Genomic DNA, 18,718 nt, shown 5'->3' with positions numbered 1-18,718 from the left:
GCAGCAAGGATAGGGCAGATGGAGAGTTACTACCTATGTGTGAAGTAAGAGACCAGTGTAAAGAGACTGAAGATTCTAGGGCGGGCGCAAGGACACAGGGTGAGAATTAGAAATGACAGGTGAAATGGAGAGGGAAGTCTTGCAGAGCTGAAGCAGCACTTCATCCTCTGAGACTGAAGGGCATGAATTGACACTGAGATTTCCTTTGTAGCAGGGAGGGAATCAAGGTAACATTTATCTGTGTACTCCAGGTGGGCTCTTATTAGAAAGAAATGTGGCAACATCGGGGCACAAAAAGACGTGACTGAAGCTGCCATCAAAGAGTTGAGCCCATCAGTAGGTTCAGTAGGAGAAGCAAACCATTCTGACTCATACTCCAGAAACCTTTCTCGGTTTGTCTGCCGTATAACATGGGAAGGTTGCAGTGCAAACATTCAAAGAAATGTAAGGTGCCCTTGATCTTCACCCTCTCCTTCAGAAACAATGGTAGAGAGTTGTAGAGATTACAGGTCCAATCCAAAGACTATTTTCATGCTCTAGATCGCCAAATAAAAAGTTGAATGGGTACTTCCGTAGAGATAAACATATCCTAGAAACCCGTGGTGGTAAGAAAGCCACTGGGTTCTGCATGAATATGTCTAGTCTACATTCAGAATCTCAACTCTAGGAACTTTACTGCCAGACTGCCCCCAAAGTTATGTACACTTTCCCTCTGTCCTCCACCTCTAGGGCTCAACGGGGGCCTGCAAGAGAGCTTCCAGGGAGTCCAGATCTGGTTCCATCTCTGTTTGAGCTCCAGGCTGGGGAAGAGGGAGCAGAGGGGTACTGGATATAGCGTGCTCTCTTCCATGACCAGCTGGGCTTAGGCTTGCACCCCAGGAATAATAACTCCCGCAAGGAAAGCTGAAGCTGGGCTCTCTGGTCGGGCATCCTCAGCCCGGAGAACCCTGTGGGTTAAGGAGGCCCTCGTGGGCACTTGAAAAGCAAGCGGAGTAGGTGCATTTGGCGGGAGAGGGCACAGTGCTGACCGGGCATCCTTGCTTTGGAGTCTTCCCTTTCGCATTAGCTTACCTGTGCCAAGAGCTGAAAACCGGGGCTGCGGGCAGGAGGCGGGGTGTCCGTCCGGAGCCCTGACCCGCTGGCCCTGCGGCCGAGTGGAATTAGGGGGAGCCCTGAGCGCAAGCCGGGGCTAGGCTGAGCCCTGCTCCCGTCCACGAATCCTTAACGGGTTTTCTTTCTCTCCCCTCACCCTTTTCTCTCCTCTGCTCTCTTTCTTTCTCTCTCCCTCTTCTTTCCTTTCCCCTCTCTTTCCCCCCTCCCTCCCCGTCCCCTTTCCCTTCCTCTCCCATCCCCCTCTGCCCTCCCCCTTGCCCTGTGGGTGAGCCTCTTCCTTGCCCCTCCTCCCCTTTTTCCGCCTCTCTCCCTCCCTCTCCGTCTCCTTCTCCCTCTCAGCTCGCCGGGCGACCCTGCTTCTGCCTCCCACGTTAATGGCGGCATCTTCGGAGGACGATATCGACCGGCGGCCCATCAGAAGAGTCCGCTCCAAGAGCGACACGCCGTACCTCGCGGAGGCCAGGATCTCCTTCAACCTGGGGGCAGGTGAGGACGAAGCTCTCGCCTTGCTCTCTCCGCCACCCCGCTTCCTTCCCTCCTCCCCGGCTGGCTCAGCCCCCAGCCCCTCCTTTGGTCTCCCCCCCACCCCGGCCGTGCCCTCCCCTCCGCCCCGCTTCCTACCCAGCCGGGTGCCTGGCGCTCGCTCGCTCGCTCCCTTTGTGTGCCGAGTAAGGAGGGGTGTGTGTGTGTGCGTGTGCGTGTGCGTGTGTGTGTGTGTGTGTTGAGCAGGTGGGGGAGGGTCGTGCGTGGAGCCCTGCCTCCGCCGGGGAGTCACACGCGGGCTTTCCCCTTCCTCGAAGAGAAGGATGTGTTGTCACCGATAACAATGATCGTAGGCGTAGCCGAGAGCTGGGTCGGGGTGCTACACCGGCTGTGGGGCAGAGGGTTTGGCGAGGCTCCGCTGGTGTGGTTTGCTGGTGGGGCCACTGCTGGGTGGAACTTGTTGGTGACATTCAGACTCTGGTGATTTTGCCGGGTTGATAACGCCTGCTGCGGTTTTGGAGCGAGGAGGGGCGGGGCGGGGTTCACAGCTGGGAGCAGGACCAAGCACTTGGCAAGCAGCCATAGTGATGATAATAATAATATGGTCTATAGGATGCATATGGGCTGATGATAGATAGCTGTCCCTGGAACTGGTGCCCAAAGTGGCCCAGATGGAATTAAGTGAAAAGGGTAACTGACGTGGAGGAGGGAGGGAAAGAAGGGGGAAGGAGAAGAGAGGAAGATAGAGGAAGGAAGGGAAGGAGAGAGGGCCGGAGAGAGGGAGGAAGGAAAAGGAAGGGAGGGAGAAAGATCGAAGGAAGAAGTGAACCACAGAGAAGACTGAGGGATTCAGGGAGTCAAACTGAGACCTGTCACGGTTACCTGAAAGGAAGCACCCAGTGTCCGCTGTCTCCACTCTGCTGCTGCTGCAGATTCACAGGCAGACCTCACCTCCTGTTACTAGTAGATGGTCACTATCACCCAGAGGAAGCGGTTCGCCACTTACTTCACGGGGCTGCCTTTTCTGAAAGACTGCTAAGTCTCTCCCTCCAAGCTTGTGTCTCTTCCTTTCTAGAATCCCTTGGTATTCTAGCGGCTCCAGTGCAAAAAGAGTGAGGGCATTTCCTGAAGATCCTCCTGCAAAATAAGTTTAAAAAGAACATGATATCAATACCTTTTTCTTTAGGAAACTCGACCCTTGAAAATGGAACTGAATCAAACAAAGTGTGTGTGTGTGTGTGTGTGTGTGTGTGTGTGTGCTGGAACAAAGAGAAACTTCAGATAATGACTATTGTACACATTATTGAGAAGTTTGAACACAAGAGAAAACTCTGCATAAAGAAACAAGATGTGTTGGCTTAGGAACCATATTTTATGACCGATAGGATGGTAACTGAATGTGCCAAGGTAGCCAAGTTCTTTGGAGTGTAATTTTCCTGTCTTGGTGATTTTGATGTTTTTAACCCTGTGTTTTCTCGTCATCCCTGAAGTGTTTGCCTCTGGATTTGGCACTGGGGAAAGAGGACTTTATTGGAGGGGGCTTTGACAGTTTTTGTGGCATGCTGTAGTAGTCTATGGTCTCCGTTTGGAACTATTAATCCTTCACTTGTATGTTCCAGGTTCAGAATATGATGTGAGGGGTCTTGGAAAGGACTGAGAAGAGTCCCTTTTAGGATCGAGATTGTTTTCTGACCCAGAGAAATTAAGAATTATTCCTTTGCTATCAAACTCTGGTATATTCCCTTGGGGTCTTTGGCTTAGCAGAGAAGGAAAGGGGCTAAAGAGGCAGTTAATAAGGTTGTTTACCTACTACTGGTGCCTTTACAACAAAATAATAAAATAAAGCACTAAAAAAGAGTTGCAAGTTTCTGCTACTGCTGAGTTGGGCTGAACCGTTTTGCCACCAGATTAAAGCCAGTGACTTGCAGTCTTTTATCCTGCTTAAATTGCTCTGGAGGCCAATGAAAAGATTGGACGTTTCAGACAAGACTTGTCTCCCTTCCATCTGGAAATAGACAAGCCAAACAAGCTCCCAGTCCCTTCTGAATATGTTCCTTAGAATAGCCTTAAAAGCACAGTGTCAAGAAAGACAGCAGCAAGAAAGAGAGATGCGGTGGGAGAGGATGTTTCTCAAGGACGGAGGAGGGCAGTTGTTGAGGGTTCTGCTCTGCGACTAGGAGAGCTGTCCTCTCGGTGGTGCTGAAGCCAAGGGCTGTGTGAGAGGCGTGACTGTTGAGCCCGACAGCAGAGGGAGGGGTGCTCAGTCCCTGTCTGTGATGGAATCCCAGGGGAAACGCGCACGGTCTGGCCACCGAAAACTTTTCTATCCCTGCCCACCTACGTTTGCCGCCTGTTTACTACGCCTCACGCCTACTGCTGCACTGTTCAAATCGGGAGGTTTTGCTCTAATTCTGTGCCGGCTGCTCACTCCTGGGGCTTTGTTGATTTTCCAGCTGGTTTCTGGCTGCTTTTCTGACATAGTAACATCTACGCGCAGATGTGCCTTTCCCCCGCGTTTAAAAGTAATTGTAACCCCTGGTTTAAAAAGCAAACAGCCTTGTTTATCTCCTTGAGCAGCAACTTGTAATTAAACTATTAGTGTCGTTACCAGCATTGCTGAAGAGCGGAGCCTGCATACTCTGGATAAATTACATAATTTGGGCATAGAGAGAATTTTGTTTGTCTCTTAACAACAATTTATAAACGATTAAGCAAGGAAGCTTTCATCTGCCCTTTCTTCCCGCTCCTCTCCTACCCCTAGTCACTTACTCTTGATTCTTTCCAGAGAAATTCTTTATAGGTTTAAACTATTTATGTTTAGCATTCCCTTTCTCACACCCACTCATTTTATATAAGCCCATGTTTAATATTTGAGAGGCTTAGTAATGCTTCAAGGAAATAAATATACACATATTCATTTTACTTGGATATCATGAAATCATCTGGGGACCAAATCCCTGAAAACTAATGTGTACACTTGCCAGATAAAGCGGACTGGGCATTTTGAATACTGATTCAATACTTAAGCATTCCTTCAACTACACCCTGTCTCTGATGGTACTTAATAATATCATTTCAGAAATAACTCCACAGCTTGAGTGAAGGATATAATCCTACAGTCCCAAGTCAGTCAAAGAATAGCACCAAAATGTGGGTCTTTCATCACTTTATGAAGATGCTAATTTCAAGGTTCAGCCTAAATTGAGAGAGTAGAGAACAAAAATTTTTCTGAACCATGACTTTATTTTTCTAAAAGAGCCTCTCTTGTAGGCTTTTTAACTTCTCTTTAGCATTTAGTATATGCAAACATTGATAGATGATTGTATGCTGAAGATAGTATACATGCTAGAGAGAATTAAGCCAACGTATTTGCTGAAAGTTACTCAGACACATTAGACCTCATTTAAAACACTGGAAGAAGTTTTTTTCCTGAGAAATTCAAATGTGTTAAAAGGACATCGTGTAACACAACAGTATGTTCACACTCTTCGTAGCAAGTGTTTCTAATTGTGTTCTCACTCAGTAATGAACATCACTGACATTTAGCTCGTAAGAACTTACCCTGCCTCATGAGGTCATTCATTCACTGCATTCATTGAAGTGAATGCAATGTAGATTTGCAGCTCCTCTGGCAAATATTTCCCCATGGGCTAGTTTATTCTATTTATTTTTATATTGACAGTATATAGAAGAATATTTGATACATAGAAGGTACTGAAACGGAAAGGTTCTCCATAATTACACACCAAAATGAATGGAAGTGTTATGATAAATAGAAGATTTAAGCACATCTAAAATCTCTTAAAGGGATGTCAAAAGAAGGAAAGCTAGTCATAGGATGATATAGGATTGTTTAGAACACAAAACCAATATTTTGCACTGTTGAGAAGAATAAGTACTTCTCTAATCATAAGTATGTTTAACCTTTGTTGACATTTCAGAATTGCTTTGTATGTATGGAGGAGATTTTAAATTAATAGCATGGTCAACCCCAGAATACTTATCCTCTTTGGGAGGCTGAGATCTGTTTTTGTCCCTGATGTTAGCCAGGAGTATTTGTTTCTGACTCCCATTGGTCTCCTCTACTCTTTCAGGCCTAGAAGAAAATTGCAGTCAGAAGTGGCTTTCTCTGACTACTTTTAAGAACGGCTGGGTCAGTCATATTAAGTTTTAAACTGAGATCCCTTTTCTACCTCTCTTGAGGGGGAAGACCTTTATCCCTTAGCTAAATTATAAAAGCCCTGATATTGAGAAGTGACATCTCAGAATGTGCTCTTGTCATTTAGCAATGAGGACTGTCTGTAGGCAAAATTGTGAATATTGTCATGCTGAACCAATCTGAAGGTCTTGGTAAACATTCTCCTTCACTCTTTCTCTGAGGAATGCCTATGCATGTATCCCTCACAATATTTTTGTTACTGATTTCAAATTGAAGGCAGAGCATGTGGGTCTGGCTTTTATTTGGTGGACCCAAAATCTCCTTTAAAGTATTGCTTCTAGCGTTCAGTAGCCAGAATCCAAGTAGCTGACCATGTAGCTGACCAGGAGCCTCTATTGTGGGGCTCTCTGAAGGTTTGTCCTCCTTCTGTGTCATTGGAAAAGCTAGCTAACCCGGTAATCTCACTATGTCATGCATTAAGGTGGTACTAATGAAGACCACTCCAGATAACATAAATAATATACACGAGGTACAGAAAAGTGAGTAATTAACACCAAGAGAAAACAGGAAACCCTTTGCCGTAAAATGTTTAACTTGGCTGCTTACGATGTCATTGTTTCAACAACAATTCATACATTTATGAGATAACTAAAACATAAAATCTGAGTTGCATGGTTCAATTTTCTTAGGATCTTTTGATCTGAGCACTGTTAAAAAATTTTTTTTTAACATCTAAGTATTGTATTTACTATTATCACTAAATGCTAAGTTTCTTGTTTGGTTTGTCTGTATATGCCCATATATTCTAATTTCATGGAAGACGATGGAGGTGTGTCTTATATAAAAAATAAGAATCAGGAGTCAGAAGAACTGGTTCTAATCTCTTCCTCTAAGACCGTAGGCAGGTCATTTAACCTTTGTGGGTTTGATTCACTCAGCTCTAGATTTTTAAATCTCGAAAGTCCCATCCAATCTAAAAAATTTGTGTGAATAATTGGCACTTCTAACTCTAGCTGTGCTAATGGATACATACTATGCCACTGATTTTATGTAGAGTCTAATTTATGGTATAAAACCTATAGACTAGCATAATTACGATAAGAATTAAAATATTTGATCAAAGCTAAGTTATAAAAATAAGTTTGATTAAAAGAATAATGAATATATATTATAGTAATTTAAAATAAATTATTAATAATAACTAAGAATTGCCGGAAGGCACATTTATATGTACCATATTAATCAAAATGTTTTAAATTTGAATATTCAGGGATTAGAGTCTTTAACACAGTTGATGGTCCGTAAGTGTTTGTTGTATGGTTGAATATGGTATTAGAGAAAGCTTAGCAATAAATGGAAAGTCAGGAAACTAAATATTAATCCAGTTCCCAATTGGCATTTTAAGTCTTGTAGCCTGTTCTTTCATAATTAAAATGAAATGAGTATACCTATAAGATCTATATTTTCCCTTTATCCTTTTAAATTACCAGGGAAGGGAAATAAGTATGCAGACTAGCTAAATGGCAAGATTCAATCAAGCTGCAATGTACCCTTTTGGAATTCACAAATAGAATAATCCTAACTTCTAGGCACTGTCTGTGAAACTTGACCATGAACTACAAAGAACTTTGCTTCCTTTTTCTTCACAGGCATATAAGCTGACAGGAGCAAATAAACTCTTGGTCAGAATAAGTGCACATTAATAGATTTACATACGTACATTTTAATACTAACCAAAAATTTCTTTAAGTTCCTTATGGAGTTATTCTTTGATATACTCAACTTCAATTCGTCATAATTTATTGCACAAGTAAAATAATTAAAATTCAAGTGGGAAGAGAAGATAACTTATAGAGCTATTTTTCTCTTTGATTAATAAAGTGTCAGAGGGAACATACATTATAGCCAGTGTTACGTATAAACTGAAGAGGGCCTGAAGGAACAAATAATAGATATAAGTTTTTCCTCATTGTATGATACAAGAAAAACTCTAGAATTTTCATATTTTGTTTCATATCCCCCCCATCCACTTTAGTAGGTGATAAAGTGGATATGATTTCCGGGGTGTGGGGGGGAAATGTGGGCCGTGTTGACATTTTAATTGCTTTAATTTATAAGTCTTTTATATAATGAAGGATAGTTAAAATAAAAGGCAAAATCGATTTTATGGCCTTAGTGAATGATGATGGATTCATTTGCATGACTTTCACACAGGTTATCAAAGGACAAGAGGAATAATCTCATGCTAGTAGTTATTTAATATTTATGAAGGCAAGTACTGTATAAAAGCCTGTAGGTTTCCTATTGATCTTTTCACATTTGTATACCTTATACTAACAATTCAGTAGCAGAATCTTTGAACATTAAATACCTGGGCTGTAATTGCAGACATGAGGATTCAATATACAGTCAACCCTTTGTATCCATGGTTCTGAATCTACGGATTCAACCAACTGCAGATTGAGAGCACATTATTTCTGGATGGTTATCAATCAAAAGGCAACAAGTTGGTTTAATACTCCATCATGGTTTATTCAAAAATATAGAAAAAGCTTTTGCGATGTTTGAATTTATCCCTTATTCCATCTGGGCCTGTTTTGGAGATGGGGGGAGGATGGAGGAAGGTGAGAAGAAATAATAATATATAATATTCATTCATTCAACAAATATTAATTTAGAAGTTGAGACAGTTTTTTAGACCCTTGGGATACATTAGTGATGAAAACAAAAACATCTTACCCTCATGAATTTTCACTTCTAAAAGTGAGTTATGGACAGTAGACAATACCATAGTTAAGTAAGTTGTATAGTATTTCATAGGTTAAGTGTTAAGGCAAAAATAAAGCAAACTAAGAGTATAAGGCATATGGGGGCAAAGAAAGGGATGGATTGCAGGATAGGCAACATTGAGAAGAGGGAATCTGAACAAAGTTCTCCACAGTAGAGGAGGGAATGAGCAATGTCAATACGGGGTGGAAGACAAGGCGGAGAGAACGGAGGGAAAGCAAGTGTAAAGGCCCTAAATCAGGAGTGTTCCCGGTGTGTTTAGGGCCTGGCAAGGAGCCCAGCTTGGTTGGAGAGGAGTGAATCAAGTGATAGGAGGGAACGGGGACTAGATTACAGAGGATCCGGTGGGCCATTGCCCACTCATGGTGAAACGTGGCACAAGGCAGGGATTTGAGCACAAGAGGACATGATCTGAAATAGATTTTAAAAGGATCACTTGGGCTGCTGTGTTAAGGACAGACTATAGTGGGGCAAGGAGGAAGCAGGGCAGCTGGATTGGAAGCTATTACAGTAATCCAGAAAGATGGTGCTGGCTCAGCAGCAGGGTACAGCAGAAGCAGTGAGCAGTGGTCAGATTCTATAGGTATTTGAAGGTATAGCCAATAGGCTTTCATGGTGGATTGAATGTGGGTTGTGAGAGCAGGAGAGAAGCAAGGAGTACCTTAAGGTTCAGCCTGAGCAACCGAAAGGATAGAAAGGGCCATTTAGGGGCATGGGGGATGGTCAGGAGTGCAAATACAGACATAGCAAGTGTGACATGTCTACTATATATACATCCAAGTGGAGGTATCCAACAGGCAGTTATACAGGTCTAAACCGAAGTCTGGCCCAGAAATAAATATTTGAGTTGTCATCATATATAGAGGGAGCCCTTACAGAGGCCTTCATCAGCATTTGCTCATTTATTTTTCGTAATGACCCTATGAGATTGACATTATTATTACTCTCCTTATTTTATCCATGTGCAAACTAAGCCACAAAGAGGTTAAGTAACTTAAGCTAATAAGGGGAGTAAGAGGAAGAATTAGAATTCACATCCTGTTTTATATGACTTCAAAATCTGTATTTTTAATGGATACGATTTATTACAAGAGAGCAAGCTTATGTTATCAGCTTTGCTTTGAGGTTACATTTGAAGCTGAACATGGCTAAGGGAAAGAAAGAGATGGAACTAGGCGTGCATCCTAGCTCAGTATTTTATAAAACGTTTGGCTAGGATTCACTGTAAGAAGTGCATTTTATATCGCCTCACGTACATATTGAGAATTGGAATAAAATGTTCCTCAAAATACCCTTATAAGTTGCAAATGTACTCTGATGTTTTCTATATTATCCTATCCCATCCCTTCCCACTCTGTTTTATTCTAACATATTTTAGTTATAAAAATGCTAGTTTTAACTCATCTAAATGATTTTATAACCCCCAGTTTAAAAAACATTACTTAATTGATAGTTTTCTCGGAGTGATTTCTGAACTCGGAAAAAGCTTTTGCAAGGAAATCCCTCTTTAGTACTTCCACTATCCCCGTAAGAGTGTGGTCAATTCATTCTCTTACCTGGATGTGTGAATCAAGTTAAAAGAGAAAAACCCTAAGGTCAGGGCCAACTTAGCTATTGGACACAGTAGACACAGAGCCCAGGCTCACAATACATTTAGAGGCCCACAAAAATGTTTTAATTTCTTTTAAAGTCAGAAGAAAAAATAAATATAATCCAACCTGTTGTACATATGTCTTTACAAACACATAATATTTTGTAATACTTATAAAGTATAGTTTAAAAATGGTTTGTGGTAAAAGACAAATGTGCATAGGACCCACAAAAGTCATAATGAAGCTCTACAAAGGGTGGAAAGAGAAGCAGTGAGAAAAAAATTGTTTTTCAACGTAGGATAGTGGCTATAAGGATATACTCCGGAGCTAGACTCTTTTAGGTTCAAATCCCTACTTTATCACTTACTAGCTGTGTGGCCTCGGGCGAGACATTTAACCTCACCCTGCCTCAGTTTTCTCACCTGTAAAATGGGATGAATAATGGAGACCACCTTGGAGGTTTGCTGAACTTGGAGGGGGGAGGGATAAATTGGGAGATTGGGATTGACATATACACACTACTATACATAAATAGATAACTAGTAAGAACCTGCTGTATAGCACACGGAACTCTACTAAATACTCTGTAATACTCTACAGGGAATAGAATCTAAAAAAGAGTGGATATATGTATATGTATAACTGATTCACTTTGCTGTACAGCAGAAACTAACACAACATTGTAAATCAACTATACTCCAATAAAAATTAATTTAAAAAACTTGGAAAAACTTAGAATAATTCCTGCCACATAGTGAGTATTCACTACACAAAGTGAAGAATGAACTCCATTATTCCTTTCTGTTTCTGTGTTCTGCCTCACCTTTGTTCTATTCTTCTAACATACTACCAAAAAAAAAAAAAATGCCTCTCTAGGTACCACATCTTACAAGACCAAATGAACTACAGATTCAGAAAGTCTCACATAAGGAAAAAATTTTCTTTACTAAATTTTACCCCTATTCAATCCTTCTTGCTTACACTACGGAATGAATAGAACCTGCCCAAAATGAGAAAGTCACCCTCAAACTCTGAAAGTTAAGGAAATTTACCTTAAAGAGAGTCTATCGTCCAACTAGAGTTAAGTGGACCATCTTTGAAATGTCTTTCACAAATGGCCACGTGGAAATGGCCACCTGAGGAAAAAACCTACTGGACTTTCCAACAATCCTCTGAACTTGGAGGAGGTGGTGTGAGGGGAGGAGAAAAAAAGAAGAGCAAAGGGAGAAATACAGGGAGAAAAGAGGAGGGAGACAGAAAACAAAACTTCTCAGTTTGAGAAAGGCATCCATATACATCAGGAGAGCACATCAAAAATCACAGAATCTTGACTTTTGAGAGTCAAGAGGAATATCTTCTCTTCTTTGAGTAATCAATCAACACAAGGGTTCTGTGCTGGGTTTGGAGATTTGCTTGTTCCAAAACCTGAGTCTGCTGCTCATGAGCTGAATCGTCTCTGAATCTTTGAACCCTGTAAGATGGGGGTAACACTCTCTGCCTAATCCCCATTGTTACTTTGAGGACCAAATGTGAAAATGCTTTGCCAATAGCAAAGTGCTCTAAAAAGGCAAGAAACAGATGTAGTCTGGGCGAATGGGACAGCTTAAATGCCTAGCTCTGACACAAATAAAGCACAAGAATAGAAATGTGAACAATAGACTAATTCTACTTAAAATAATGCCTCTGCCATGGCCAAAAATTTAATATAGCCTAACAGTCCAGAAAGACTGAATACAGCATCTACCAATTTATAAATTTAGGCTCTGTTCATGCCTCCACTGTCAATCTCATTATTGTATGAAATGCAGTCACTCTAGGATACTATTATCCATCCATAAGAAACAAAGTGCTTGAATATTTACAAGTGTTGGTGAATTGCAGAAGTTTTTCACTTCTTAGTGTAGTCCCAGGCTCACTTCAACTTTCCACTTGATAGTAGTTCTCGAGAAGGTACCTGTCGTATTCAAGCTACAAGTAACTGTACCGCACAGTAGAACTGCTAGCCAGTGCCAGGGGCTAGCCAGGGGTATTAGGTCACCTCGGCCTTCTGCAGACTCTCAGCCAAATAGCTCTCCTTTCACAATCTCCTCTCCCCTTTTCTTCACCCTCTCCCTCTTCCCCCAAGTGAATGTCCTACTTATTTGTTTTGACTTAAAAAATACAACCAGAGGTTTCAAGGCAAAACCTTCATTTCTAAGAGAGAGAGGGCGGGTTAAATGTCCTCAGTGTTCTCCTTGGAAGTCTAGGGCTGTTCCTTACCTCCCCCTCCAACCACAGAATTACAGTTTGCACAGCTGTGAGACCAGCTGCTCTGCATTCACTCCAGACCTCACACCAGGCGGCCTTCCAGCAACATCCTTGCTATATCTGGTCATGACGCTGGTAGTCATCAGCTAAGAGGCAACTATTTCAGTAAGAAAAGTGACTTCTACCAGCAGTTTTGGCATTGGGCTCAGAGCTGCCCTACATGCAAGGAAACTTCTCAGTTCTAGAAACAATTTCTCCATGTTCAATTTGTTCAATAGAAATAGAACAGGCAGAAACAAAACTAGGAGTGGCAAAGTTTTTATTTTTATTCTTTTTTGTCTTTGACTTTTACAGTTTGGAGGCTCCTTCTAAGCTATGGATTTCGTTCATATAAAAGCAAAATTTTTCAGCCGATATCTGGGTCTGGAGCTATGATGGGTAATGCAGACCACACCAAATTTTGGTTAATCATAGATTTCCCTTTATACATAATTTATGATACCACATGACTTTCATGAGTGTATTTTACTGCATTTTGACATGAAAAGATATTTAGCTAATAGACTTTAAGCAAATTGAATGCTTGATACGTTATTACAGTTTTGTAAAACTTCACAGTGACTAAATCTTTCTTCAGGTTGTGAAGTGCCTGAGGTAGTTTTCTTTTATCCATTCATGTAGGTAGTTCATTCTCATTATTCAGGAATAAATCATTAGTGTGGTTTCTGACATTTTAGCCAAAGATGGCCCTTATAACCCCATGTACCACTCAATTCTCACCACAAAAATCCTCCCCATTTTATGAAGCAAATAGAGAACGTGGGCAGTGGTCACTGTAAATAACGTTTGATTTGCTTGTTTAATTGATTTGAAAATCTGTCTTTGTTTATCAAAGTTTATTCATATGTTTGCATCTGTAGTTCAGATCATATCCGTTCAGGTATCTTAAGAACACTTGTATTTCTCAAAATAGAAGATATGCTCTTATTTTCCTTTTCCACCAGGTCTGAGTCAAACCGTGTCACCACTTGTCTCAGAGGATGGCAACCACGTAAACGGAAGTGTGTGTTAAGTCTCAGACCAACTAGAACCATCCATAAAAATAATACCAGGTCAACCCAAAGTAAGCTCAAATCAGCCTTAAAGTCACTTCATTGGCCTCTCGGTTACAGCTCATATAATATGATCTGTATGAAAGATTTCTGCTGTAATGTTACCTCATAAAGAAATACATCATCTACAGACTCCTTTTATAAACCCAATTACAGGAACAATTCAGCAGACTTATAGCTACTAGGATCTGCATTCTATCTCCTTCTTGATTCCACTTATTAAAGACACTGAACTGGAAATATTGTAGAGGAAAGAAACAATGACTGAATTTAGCCAACACAGAAAAGGCTGGTATAATCACTCAATCAGGCATAACTTTCGTTCTCTCTTATTGCCATGTCGTCAGCTTCATTTATAATGGGTGATTTGTCTAAAGAAAAACTATAAGCAGGCCCTTTGTACACAAATATGAATATATTTTCAATATCTCACTGACTTATTTGCCAAAAATTGGACATGATTAATTCAAAAGTATTAGTTGGCTATTTCATTTCAATTCGACCATCATAGTACTTTGATAACTAAGATGTCTGGTGGCAAGTGGCAGAGAGCAAAATAAGAATAACAATTAATAAAACATATCATTAATTAAAAATTGATAAAAATATATTGTTGGGGAAAAAAGTCCAATTGTGAAAGATGTGATTCCTTTTAACTTCATACCAAGGCTCAGACCAGCAGGGATTCATATTCAGTTTGTTATCTCAAACAGAGTTGAAATGGTGATACTGGTTTGGGGAAGAAATCACATATGTTATAATAAAGCCTAGAAAGGGATCAAGTAGAGAAACAGATGTAATGTTCAAGTGAAAGCTTTTCTGCAGCACAACTCACCATTCAGAACTGGGGAAAAATGAGAAGCATGTTATGGCTACTAGTACATTGAATCAAATATTTGGTGCATTCACTGCAAGTGGGCAGAAACACTCAACACTTGTGTATATTAAAGCTGGTGTCAATTTCTTTCCAGTTGCTGCTTCTCAGTGGACTTTGTTCTCTGTCAATCTCTAGAAACCTCAACTACGGTCCAGTAACCACAATGAATCCTGAGTGCATGCTAGTGTCTTTTTAAGATTATAACTCCTTTCATCTCTCTCATCCTTGCTCTTTAGTGACCTAAGGAAAAACAATTGTGTTATTTATGTGAGTTCATAAAAACATAAACTTTTTTCTGTAAGGCCTCAGTTTCCATAAATCTGTTGCTGGAGTTCATTATTTTCTTCCCCTAAGTGGGAAAACAGTTTCAGGCCTTAGGTCCACATAATTTCTCCCATTACATTCCTATCTCTGCCTAGTGTTAGAATAAAATGCCTCACTGTCATGAAGATCTAGAGGCCGTACAGTTAGGAGCAGATAAAGAAAGTACGGTGGCAAGTAAAAGGTAGAGCTCTGGTCTTCCCAGGGGTAAACTGCCTAGAGTGCCTACAGATTTGTAATACATCATCATACATAGAAGGAGAAAAATGTCTAGTGAGTATTGGTCCCCATGGGAACCTCAGGTCAGGTAAGATGTAACAACCCTTCTGACAGCTCTTGAAACATTGCGGGTAGAGGAATAACCATGGACTTGTGTCAGACAGACCTAGGTATGAATTCTGACTCTGTTGGGCAATTTTAGGGCAAGTTTATTATATTTATGAACTTCAGCTTGCTTACCTATAAAATGGGAATACTAATTTCTCAGAATTGCTGTGAGAATTACATGAAAGGGGGATATAACGCAAAGTACCTGGCATAGTAGGTGCTCGATAAACACCATTCAAACATTTCAAGCCAGAAACATGCTCAGTTTAGTTTATTAACATAAAATCTTGATGTTGTATCACAGTGATAAATATTTTATTAGATTACCAAAGACCCCTTCTCAAACCTGGACAAAATTTTAGAAAAGGAAAGGATGACTTGTTATAGTTTATTGTGACTTATTTCATTAAATAACAAAAAAACAAACATTCATCAAAGGCTCAACATGGATTTAAAGTTTCATCAGCAACTAAATCCGGGACTTCCCTGGTGGTGCAGTGGTTAAGAATCTGCCTGCCAATGCAGGGGACACGGGTTCGAGCCCTGGTCCAGGAAGATCCCACCTGTCGCGGAGCAACTAAGCCCGTGTGCCGCAACTACTGAGCCTGTGCTCTAGAGCCTGCGAGCCACAACTACTGAAGCCTACGCGCTTAGAGCCCGTGCTCTGCAACAAGAGAAGCCCCCTGCTCGCCGCAGCTAGAGACAGCCCACGTGCAGCAACGAAGACCCAACGCAGTCAAAAATCAATAAGTAAATTTATTAAAAAAGGAAAAAAAAACTAAATCCATCAGTAGGAACATTAACATCCACTGGACTCCAAGCTTTCTGAGGGAAGGAACTGTGTCGCCTGATTTGCTCCTGAATCCTTGGTGCCCAGCATTGGCCGTGGCCCGTAAGAGGTACTCAAAAAGTACTTGTCATGAAGAAATGTATCAGGGTAATGGCCACTTTGCTATCAGTCAGTCATCTTTATACCAAACTAGTTGGATTTCTTCTACATATTTTTTAAAAGGACGTTATTTTTATTTTTTTCATTTTTTCATTTTTTATTGAGACATAATTGACATATAACATCATGTAAGTTTAAGGTGTACAAGGTGTTGATAAAAGGACTTTATTTTTTTAAGAGCAGTTTTAGGTTCACAGAAAAATTGAAAGGAAGGTACAGAGATTTCCCCTATGGCCCCTGCCTCAACACATACAGACGCCCCCATCATCAACATCCCCCACCAGAGTGGTGCATTTGTTACAACTGATGAACCTACTTTGATGCGTCATGTTCACCCAAAGTCCATAGTTGACCTCAGGGTTCACTCTTGGTGTTGCACTTTCTATGGATTCGGTCAACTGTATAATGATAATGATCCACCATTATAGTATCATACAGTATATATTACAGTATTTACAGTATATCATACATATAGTATCATACAGAGTATTTTCACTGCCCTAAAAATTCTTTGTGATCAGCTTATTCATCTCTCTCCCTCTCCCCGAAACCCCCTGGCAACCACTGATCTCTTTACTGCCCTCAGAGTTTTGCTTTTTCCAGAATGTCATATAATTGGAATAATACAGTGTGTAGCCTTTCCAGAATGGCTTCTTTCACTTGCATGCATTTAACGTTCCTCTGTGGCTCTTCATGGCTTGATAGCTCATTTGCTTTTAGTGCTGAGTAGCATTCCGTTGTCTGTAGGTACCACAGTTTATTTATCCATCCACCTGCTGAAGGACATCTTGGTTGCTTCCAAGTTTTGGCAACTATGAATAAAGCTGCTATAAACATCTGTGTGCAGGTTTTTGTGTGGACATATTTTTCAACTCCTCTGGGCAAACACCAAGGGGTGTGTTTGCTGGATCATATGGTGAAAGTATGTTTCGTTTGATAAGAAACTTCCAAACTGTCCTCAAAAGTGGCTGTACCATTTTGCATTCCCGTTCACAATGAATGAAGTTTCTTTTCCTTTTTTAGTAACATCTATACACATCTTCAAATATCGGGTCCTTAACTTATCCCCCCAGATCTGCCTCCAAACCAGTCAGGCCACTCAGACTTGCTATATCCAACTCTTCAGCCCCTCCGCCTCTGGAGAAAGGTCCAGAAGCCTGATGTTCTCTATAGTTTATGTCTGGGTTCTGAAAAATGTGGGAAAAAGGGTTATGTTGATTTTTACTCCTGCTCCATTGTCATTGCAATAGTACTTGTGATGATACCACTAACTTTCTCATCAATAATCAGTTCATGGTCCCCTCTCAAGTAATTCCCTAGACAGGAAGAAAGGTTTAAAGTGCAGTTCTTGCAAAGGAAATGAGCTGTTTCTTCTCCCATGCATCAGAAATAGGAATGCCTTTGATTTTGCCGATTTTGAAAATGCGGAAGTAGAAATGAAGCAGGCACAGCCAATCTTAATGTGTTTCTCCTCACTGACCCAGCATTTTTTTTCTTTTTGAGCCGAACTATAGGAACTGACATCATTGTGACAAGATCATAGGATCCTCCCTTTTTACATATTTCTGAAAAGTATACCTAAATTTTATAAAATAAACCTTACTAAAATAGGAATAACATGTTCTGTGTTGGAGGTCATCCTTCATCTCCAAGTTCTTAGAGAATAAACTTGGACTCAACAGAATTTTTTTTTAATTTTGGAGTCAGATTCAGGCTGCCTTTAAATTCAGAGCAGGGAAATTATTGAAATATTTAACGAATTGAGCTTAAAGAAAGTTTAGAGGTTATCTATTCCAATTAACATATCTTGCAGGTAAGGAAATTACATCCCAGAGAACTCTGTGGTGCCCAAGAAGAGAAAAAAAAGGCAGTGAACGTGAAATTCCCCAGAATCTAGACATTTAAAAATAACTTAGTCCCAGGGGTGAGCTGGAGCCAGCTCATATAGGGTCGTGAGCGCCAACTAGGCACATGTCTTCCCAACTCCACGTTCAGTGACATCATATCAGTAGTTTGAAATCAGCCTTGGAGGGAGTATTTACAGCCATGGAAATCAGCAAGCACTCCTACAAATCAGAACTTTCTTTAGAGAGCTGGTTGTTAAACATTTACCAGCACACCACTGCTCAACTCACAGAACTGAGCCTAATATTTGATAGGCATACTTTAATCACCATCTAAGTATAATACATAAGTGGTTTAGGCATGGTTTATTAGATGCTGAGAATATCAAAGGAAAAGTATCAGACGGGTTTTGCTTGATCAATTTAATTTGACAACTTTAACATTCAAATGTTTATTTACTTCAGTGGCTCTAGGAACATGTTGATAGGTCAAATTACTATATTATTGCTTTACTGTTATTTAAATATGGAATAATCAATATGGCTATGGTGAAGGCTATAAGCATGTCTATTGAAAATATGCTTTCATCTTTAAACTAGATATAAATATGTATGATACAATTTAACAGGTTTTCATAGAAAATATTTTATCTTGTTACCCTGTCATTTGGACACTTATGAAGAGGAAAGTGGATTTTTTTTTGCAGTTCATTTAATAATAAGATCACGTGGTCAGCATTCCAACATTTTATGCAGCATTTCCATATTTCCCAGCTAATGTAATACATTAACTCGATTTGGAATCCAGCTTCAATCAAACAAATGGTGAATCAGTTAAAATGTCCCCATACCAGCCTTACCAACTGGAAAGGTGCATCTTGAAGCAAGAGTCAACAGCTATTTAGAA

General features: G+C 40.5%; 1 protein-coding gene across 1 annotated transcript in view; it reads left to right on the top strand.

Moving 5' to 3' along the window:
• Positions 1-18,718, top strand: part of PHACTR1 (phosphatase and actin regulator 1) — a 531,606-nt gene that overhangs the window by 33,503 nt on the left and 479,385 nt on the right. Inside the window, exon 2 of the mRNA XM_068557521.1 lies at positions 1,453-1,599. Within this exon, the coding sequence (XP_068413622.1) occupies positions 1,453-1,599 (147 nt within the window). The remainder of the gene's footprint in view (positions 1-1,452; positions 1,600-18,718) is intronic.

The sequence above is a fragment of the Eschrichtius robustus genome, chromosome 12 (genome assembly GCF_028021215.1).
Source record: "Eschrichtius robustus isolate mEscRob2 chromosome 12, mEscRob2.pri, whole genome shotgun sequence".
NCBI lineage: Eukaryota > Metazoa > Chordata > Mammalia > Artiodactyla > Eschrichtiidae > Eschrichtius > Eschrichtius robustus.
Note: the sequence above shows the minus strand (reverse complement) of the source record. Positions and strands in the feature narration are given on the sequence as shown.